General features: G+C 47.4%; 1 protein-coding gene across 3 annotated transcripts; it reads right to left on the bottom strand.

The window, feature by feature from the left end:
• Positions 1-3,736: 3,736 nt before the first annotated feature.
• Positions 3,737-8,349, bottom strand: etaa1a (ETAA1 activator of ATR kinase a). 3 transcript variants are annotated; one of them, XM_020620211.1, is made up of 7 exons: positions 8,053-8,349; positions 7,595-7,714; positions 7,290-7,360; positions 7,002-7,114; positions 4,804-6,195; positions 4,719-4,747; positions 3,737-4,052 (listed from the first exon to the last, which is right to left on the bottom strand). In XM_020620211.1, the coding sequence occupies exons 1-7, from the start codon at positions 8,249-8,251 to the stop codon at positions 3,952-3,954; spliced, it is 2,025 nt and encodes a 674-aa protein (XP_020475867.1). In that variant the 5' UTR covers positions 8,252-8,349; the 3' UTR covers positions 3,737-3,951. The 3 variants fall into 3 exon arrangements, with proteins under 3 accessions (XP_020475867.1, XP_020475866.1, XP_020475865.1); XM_020620210.1 differs by having other exon boundaries at positions 4,719-4,760; positions 4,817-6,195; XM_020620209.1 differs by lacking the exon at positions 4,719-4,747 and having other exon boundaries at positions 4,769-6,195.
• Positions 8,350-8,686: the final 337 nt, after the last annotated feature.

The raw sequence follows: 8,686 nt of genomic DNA, 5'->3' as shown, positions 1-8,686 counted from the left end.
CCCCCCGGAGGAGCTGGAGGAAGTGTCTGGAGAGAGGGAAGTCTGGGCATCTTTGCTTAGACTGCTGCCCCCGTGACCTGGTTCCGGATAAGTGGAGGAAAATGGATGGATGGACATGATTTCTTCAGACACTTCTGATCTTTAGATATTTAACTTTTTCCCCTCATAGTGGTCCTGGTTCGGGACCAGACTGGGTCTGAAATGTGACCTGAAGGTGGCCCAGCATGGCACGTGTGTTTACAAAGATACCAGGTGGCTAAAATGGTTAGTACTGCATTGTTTAACTTCATTTATACTCCATCAGAAGTCGATCTGCAGCTCAGAACTTCTAGAACAGGCCCAACAGCACCAGTGTCACTGACTCTCTGTTCCACTCAGGCCAAAGTCAGAACAACAGCTTTGCGGGAGACTGCCGGGTCTCACTGTGGCCTGGTGATGGAGGCGGGGAGACTGACGGTGTTTCTAAGTTTGCCCAGACGTCACCCACAGAGCAGTCTGGTCACCTTGGCCTCTCTGCTGTGCAGCTGGTTCTGACTAAACCTGGCTTTGTTTTCAGGTGGAAACCTAAAAACTGACCAAGGGGTTATTAAGTAAAGGCCAGAGATTTTTTATATTTTAATTATTGTCCAAAAATCCTGTGAAAAGACATATTGTAGTTTGTGTGATGAAGCTGTGACTCCGTCCTCTGCGCCATCCAGCTCCACTGTGTCCCAGAACTAGCGAACCACATCAGTGAGCCTCACTGTTCCTTCACAGAGACTGTAGTTTACCTAGAACCTGCTCCACAGAGTAGCAACAGTCACGACCTCCACAAAGTATGGACGAGGAACTCAGTGCTATGTTAACTGCTGCTTTGGTCTTTTCCTGGAGCTTGTAGACATGAACAAACACCTAGAAAATCTACAGCTTCGTTTCAAACACAAGACTGAGTCCAGTTGATGATCAGCAGAGAAATTAGTGCTGAAAGAGGTGTCACATGACCTGGTGTTAGGGCTGAGACGAAGGCACCAGGAGGTCCAGTACAAGAGTTCACTGGTACAGTACATGGATGGAACACCAGCTCCCACAGTCACGGCCAGTACAAACAGTAAACCAGGGGAGTTTGGTCCAGGTCCTGGGGAGGTGGTTTCTAAAGGTGGTACTGGAAAGAAATAAGATCCAGGGGGAGGAGACACAGGTGTCCTGAACTTCACAGGTGGAGGTGTCAGACAAACTCAGTGATTGGCCAAAGATCCTCCTCCTTGGACTTGTTTGTTTGTTGTTGTTTGTAGTTTCAATCGCTGTGTCTGGAAATAGCCCTGTTTCCCTCCAGCTGATGCTGAGGACATTAAGAGGCTGAGGAAGAGGTTCAAGACTCCAGACTCGACCTAACTGTGGCTCCCTGACTGCGGAGGAGTTCATGCCGCTACCAGAGCTGCAGCAGAACACCCTGGTGCAGCGGGTCATCGACATATTCAACGCCGATGGAAATAGGGAAGTCGACTTCCAAAGTAGATGAATCGTTAAGAGGCTAGTTCCGACTCCACCAGAAGTATTTCACACCTGAACATGACATGTTGGCACTGAATACACAGTTTGGTATGGTGCTGTTGGCCCTAAACAGAGACATTAGGGGATTTAGTGGTGATGTCTTACTTTTCTACCCAGTGAAACCCACATAAAGTGCTTTACACCATTTACACACTGATGGGACCGACAACAGAAGCGCCTCGGGGTTCAGTGGACATTTTAACATGGGGACCGGAGAAGCCAGGAATCAAACTGCCAACCCTCGGGTTGGGAATCAAAGCTGCCGAGCCACCAGCCAACAAACAGTAGCACACGTACTGAGGACATCAGAAACGTCTTGAAAGTGAAACCTGTCCTGCTCTTTATCAGCGTGGACGTCGTCTGGAGGTTTCTGGTGGCTGGACAGGCACCAACCTATCACTGTCCTCTGTGACTGGACTGGGAGTAATTCATGGAGGCAGGTGGGGGTGAGGGGTCACTCAGAGTTCAAGGGAAGTCTCAGGTAACTCAGGAAAGAAATCCACTGTAAACACTTTGAGCCCTGTTGTCGTGGTTGTGGGGCCATGAAACGAAAACACCTAACAGTGAACAGGATGATGCACCGGATCCAGGTAAACTAACGGACTTCTGCTCACATCTGGATGGTTGGTTTCTTACAGTGGGAGAAACTGAATGTTTCCTAGTGTCCTGAGTTGCATGTATCAACTTCTGCCACTAGGGGGCAAGAAAAACTCAGAAATGATGTCTTTAACAAACACCATTTCCCATAAGCCCTAGAGTCACAACAGAACAGAACCAAAACAGACAAGTCCATGAATGAGTCGAGTCTCTGTGTTGGGTTCTGCAGTTCAGCCTCTGGTTTAGTTTTTAAGTAGCAGTCAAAAATAAGAGTTTATTCTTTTGTTTTGTGCTGTGTAGATAAAACTAAAATCCTGCCTTCATCGTGATGGTGAAGTCAAAGGGGTCTAATGTTCACTGACCTTACATCTGGATCCAGTCTGAGTCCTCTGGCTGTTTCATCGTCAAGGTGAAGTCAAAGGGGTTTAATGTTCACTGACCTTACATCTGAATCCAGTCGGAGTCCTCTGGCTGCTTTTAACCCTCTCCATGTCAAACAACCAAACCCATGTTAACCCTGGTTGTTGCTCTTTCTTTGTCCCACTCTCTCTGTGCTAAAGACGCCCCCTCTTCACTCTGGCAGCCGCTGGTTCAGACTTTTAGCTGCCCAGAGCTCCTCCATGGCTGTTTGACATGACTACTGGCTGGAAAAACCCTTCTTCTAACCTTGGCTAGGCGGCAGGCGGGGCTGATTTACAGACCATACTTTGACAACACAGGGTGGAGAAGCTGGAATAACAATAATAATAAGCAGCATTTATATAGCACTTTACAACTCACAGAGCCCAAAGTGCTGCACAGAATACAGATAGCAATACACTAAAACAATACCAAACAGACTAAAGGCTACTAGTCAATACATAGATAATCATAAAATATAAAACATGTACTGTATGTAACAATAGGAGGCTGTAGGCAGCAGAGGGTCATGGAGGGGGCTGTAGCTGAGAGACGCATGTCCCACTGTCACTGGGGTTATCAGGCTGGGGGGTTGGGGGGGTCTGATGGTAAAACACCTTTAGGTCTGTTTGATAAAGTGCTTTACAGAAGATAAAGGTAAAAGTTGTTAAACTAGAACCAAAATGTCAGTCAGGCCCGAAAAGCTAAAAACTAAACCCATCTGAATTTTCCTAGTATTGATTAAAAAAAATAAAAAAAATAAAAACTAAATGAGAAATAAATCTGTTCATCAGTGACACAGAGCTGGAGGATCTTAAAGGAACAGTCTGTCACTTTAGAATGTTAAAGATGTAGATTGATCTCCAGATGGAGTCAGAATGTGGTTATCTTAGCTTAGCATAAAGACTGGAAGCAGGGGGAAACAGTTAGCCTGGGTCTGCCCCAAAAAACACCCATTAATCCCTCCGAAGCTCACTAATACCATGGTTTACCTTTAATAGTTATTGGCTGGCCCTTCTGTAATGACCCAACTATAAAGACAATATTCCTCTGTAAATTATTCAGTCATCTCTTTAGTGTTACTATCAAAATAAAGGTAAACGCTTTACAAATCCTTACAAAAATGAGTCAATTATTTCCCAAAATGTTTGAACTATTCCTTTAAAGACAAAAACATGGCTTGGTTTCCAAAACAACCACCACAGAAACGTGAACAGTACAGTTTAATTTGCAAAAACAACTTTGTACAAGAAGTGTCAGTCAGCTGTCTTTGAGCTGAGTCAGAGATTTTAAAATCTGGATTAAAGGTCATGAAAGTGCAGGGCTGGCAGAACAGGGCAGACTGTGGACAGGTTACCAGCTCCCGTCCAGGTGTGCCTTTCATCAGGCAGGTGAGGAGCTCAGCTGTGCAGATGGTGGTGTTTGTCACGTGGGCGCCCGGAGGTTGTGAGTGGCCAGAAGTCGCTGTTGTCTCCTCTCCTTTGCCTGCTGCTTCTTCAGCTCGATCTCTGCTGCCGAACATTTACCTGCAGAGGAAACAGGAGGACGCAGCTGGAACGGATTCAGGGATTCATCGTGTAAACATAAAGCAACAGTTTTACATTAAAATAACAGCTTCACAGTAAGTTTGAGAGTACACCAACTTGTAATGAGGTGAATGGCGTCTCTGCCATCGCTACTGCTGTTACCAGACTATGTAATGCTGGTCCCAGAGACCCCTCACAGGGACCACCCAAGACTTTACAGCACCATGTCACAGCTGGTCAGACCCTCCACCTAGCTCAGTTTCCTTAAACACATCCTGGGCCTTTATTGAGTTTTGATATTTTTCCAGGTGACAAAGTAACACTTGGATTGTGAATATGTGGCCAGTCCATCCCAGTAAGGCCAGTTTGGAAATCTACTCGGATGTTTTTGGAGCTGGGAGGATCTGCTAACAGACCAAGCTAACGCTCCTTAGCACATAGCTACTTCTCGTTCAGAGCAAAGTCAAGGCCATGGACTGAAGCACACGCCCGCAGCAGCAGGTAGCGTGCATGGCCAGAGCCCAAACAACTGCTAACACAAACAGCAACTTGGCAGCAGCGTGCACGTGTCTGCTCACGTTGTTTAGGACATAACCCTGTCAACGTCAGCCCTGAGATTTGCAGCTTGGAGCCAGCTCACTTCCTGTGTGACCTGTGTGTTCTTACCTTTGTCGCCCACAACCAGGTTGTTTGGCCTCTTGAAGGTGAGCTCTTACCTTTGTCGCCCACTGTAGGAGCCAGGTTGTTTGGCCTCTTGAAGGTGAACTGGTCTCTGCTGGTCGGCTGCGGTGCAGCAGCAGCTGACTGGACCCTGCTGCTCCCCTGCAGACACGTGGATCCTGGCACAGTTCTTCTCTGTGTGAATCTGAGAGAGTCCCTCACTGTGTTCACCTGTACACCTGCAGCCAGACTACCTGGTCTACCTGAGGCACTGGGCAGAGTGGTGGGAGTTTGTTTTTGGGGCGGACGGTGCGTAAAAGTGGCAGCTCGTCCAGAAGCAGGCTGTTGGTTCCCGCTGTCCCAGGTTCTGTTGGACGGCTGCAGAGCTGCTCTCTGCTCTGGCACCGGACCCACAGGAGGAGTCTGCCTTATAGACACGTTGCCCAAACTTTGGATCTGGTTCTCCAGGTCGTCAAAGATCTCACACAGCAGGTTGTCGTCAGCTGGGTCATCCCACACCAGGTCCGACGAGAAGAACGAGTCCAGGTCTTCGTCCTGGAAGTCATAAACTGCCTGATGGGAGGAAACGTCATGTTTCTGACCTGTTTCTGTAGCCGGGGTGTCTGATGCAGAAGCAGCAGGCAGGGAGCTGGTAGCAGACGTCCTCTGATAGAACTGGGATTTCTGAGGATGGGACCTCGCTGGGTTTGACTGACACGTCCGCCAGGTATGCTGAGGTCCCACCTCACCAGTGGAGGAAAACCTGCTTTGCTGAGCATCTTTGTCTGCTGCTTTTGAGCTGTAACCCACCTTCAAGTTTGCCCATGTCTGGCTTCGTTTCACAGAGAAGTCGAGGTTAGACTCCAGTTTGAAAGTCGATCGTTGTCCCACATTCTCCTTCCCCACCTGAGAAACAGTGGGCTGCCTGCCTGCAGCGCCTCCTCTGACAGGAGGTGGATGTTTGATCCCGCTGGCTGGTTTCTGTGCTGAACTGTTCTTCGGAGCAGCAAACATCTGTGGGTTTTGTGTCATGTCCAACAATAACGACTCATTGAGCAGGTCGTCGTTTTCCCAGTCGTCCTCGAACTCGTCACTCACTGAAGTGTTGGTGTTTGTTGTGGAAACACCTGAAGCGGAACCATGTGCTGGCTGTACTTGTGAAGGCTGAGCTGACGACAACTGGCTTAAATTTCTGCTCACGTGTTGGGTCGGTCCATCAAACAGGAAATCCAAATCATCCTCCATCTGTTGAACCACACGTGCCTGCGCATCTGTCCCAGCCGCTGCGTTCATAGCTGGCCGACAGTTTCCAGGAAGCCAAGGTGAGACGTCATTGTGATCGTCCTTCTTGAGATCACGGGTGTCTTCAGACAGGAGCTGCGGGCTCTGCTGGTGCGCGTCCTCCACCTCCGCTTCACATTGATGAAACATGCTGAAGTCAAACTGTTTGGCCAGTTTCAGGAGGTCGTCCACCGCATTCGTTCTGAGGAAAAACAAAACCCAGCGTCACATGGTTTAAAAAGAAAGAAATGAGATGCTGCTGAAAAACTTCTTTATAACTAAGGCTCCAGTTTTAAACGACAATCTGAATGTAAATGTTAAATAGTGCTGAGCCAGCAATACACACGAATTATGTATTTAACAGAACAATTTCTCAATTAATTGATTCTGATTAGTCTCTAATAAAAATGAGCATTACTAGTCATCATCAAAACAAAGAGCACATTTTAAGCTCATTTCCAAAAAACATAATATTTCCTCTTTAGCCAATCATCAGCTGGTTTGGTGATGGAGCTCAACAGTAGGTGGGCGAGCCGATGGCGTGCAAGCTGCTGCCATCAAACACCAGCAGGGCTTCCAAGAAAACACGGGGCAAGTTTGAACCATGAAACACAACATGACAGTAAATTCAGAAATTCTGCCCACAGGTCAAATCCACAGGTATGGGACAGAAGTGAGGTCACTGACCTTTGACTGCCAAAATATAATCAGTTCACTGATTGTGCCAAAATTGAAGAAATTCCCCGAAGGCATTGACAAAAACGGGCCTGACGGACAACCCGAGAACATAACGCCCTCAGCCAGGCTGTTGCCGGCACCAAGGTATAAAAGGTTCTGCTGAGATTATGTTTGGACAGTTAAACAACCGAGACCATTTGAAATTGTATATCCAATATTTTTTAGGATCTGACCACAACTGAGAAATAAACAAGACTCCTCGCAGAGTTTCAGAGCCACAGTCACCACAGCAGAGGCAGCTCCAGGCTGCTGCTGCTTCTTCTGACCCACCTCGGGGATTTCCTCTTGGGTTTGGGTGCCTGGACGTCCGGCGTGCATGGGATGGCGGCGCTGTCTCCGATCCACTGCTGTAACGTCGGCTCTGGGACCTCTGGTCTGCCGTGCTTCACAAACACAGGTGACAACACAAAATTAATTCTAGATCTGAGTAATCGCTGTTTAATACCTCCAGTGTTTCTGATCTGAGCCACCATCTGTGCTGAAACGTTACACGGGCAGCCAGACTGAACCGACATTCTCCGGTGTCTTCAGGTGGATGTCCGGCCTGCTGTTACTGACCTTCGGAGCGATCCTGCTGACGATCTCCGAGATGTTCACACCTCGAGCCGGGTGTTTTTTACCTCTCTTCCCTGAAGAGAAGCACAGAGTCACCTTGCAGCACTGGCCAAAGGGAAATTAAACCCTCTACCAGTAAACCAACGTTTCAACTGGCTCCATTTACAATGTTATAAAACTGTGTAAAGCATTTGAGCAAACACTTGTGTTTAATAAACAACAAAGCATCAATCAACCTCCATCAACCAGCTGGTGAACTGACCAACAGGATGACCTTTACTAACAGTGACGTAACCTCTGGCGTTTACCGAGTCTGTTGGGTGAAGGCGAGGCTGCGTCCCAGATGATGTCCTGCTGGAAGTCGGACTCGTTGTGCGGAGACTCTTCACTGAACCTGGATCTGGGGATTCTGGTCGGAGTCTTAAACTCTAGGACAGGAAACAGCTGATTCAGACGGACCGCTCTGCTATTCTACCCCCAGTAAACCTCTCTGTTGATCTGTTGATCACTAAGTCAGTCACTAAGTCAGCCTGGTTATGATCCACCATCACTTTACACCCGAGGCTTGTTTTGGTGGAAGACGTTTACAGTCCAGCAGTTTAAATTTCAGTCGTAGCAGGTTTGATAAAACCATTTTATGGAGTTTGGCACATCGCCCATGTAGGAGAGGGGGAGTTGCCGGGGCTTGTACACGTCACCCAGGGGGGAGGGGACACCGCTTCAACAACCTAAAATCACACTGAACGAACAGAAATCAGTTACTAACCTGACTTTTGGCTCACTGGAGACTCCGCTGCCTGACTTTGTCTAAAACTTCTGCTCAGTCGATTTGGTCTCGGTCTGGACGTCTGTTGCTCCGGCGAGGAGCCCGTTAGACCCGCGGGGGCGACAACGTTTCTACGGCCTCGGTTCATGGTCAGGTTACCGGGTGAGGCGGTGACAGTGAACCTGTTATACTTTACCATTTACAGTTTATTCTGTTAAAAAAAGCAGAGTTTTTGAACATCCCGCCATCTTGTCTTTCCCAGAAGTCCTTTCGAGGGGTGCGTTCAAGAACAACAAAGTTGCGCGAACTCACGCAGGTTCTGAAAGATGGGATTATTATTTATTCTTTAAACGTATATATTTATTTTTAAAATGAAAGGGATTTAGGAAATAAATCTGCCAAAATTCTGGTTTGTGGGTATGTTTTAATATGAGCACCCCCCCCCCAAGCAGGATAAATAAAAAATTCTGTGAAATGTTTAAAAAGCAAAAATATAAAGCGAAATGCAAATACTCAAGCAAAAGCCCAAGTTTATACTCCTCACAGCTGAGTAAATGTATGTATGAAATACAGTTGTCAACAATATATTTGTATGTCCATTTACACGACATGAAACAATACTCATACATTTCTG

This window comes from Monopterus albus, unplaced genomic scaffold (assembly GCF_001952655.1).
Source record: "Monopterus albus unplaced genomic scaffold, M_albus_1.0 scaffold235.1, whole genome shotgun sequence".
Lineage (NCBI taxonomy): Eukaryota > Metazoa > Chordata > Actinopteri > Synbranchiformes > Synbranchidae > Monopterus > Monopterus albus.
This window is presented reverse-complemented; position numbering and strand designations above follow the sequence as displayed.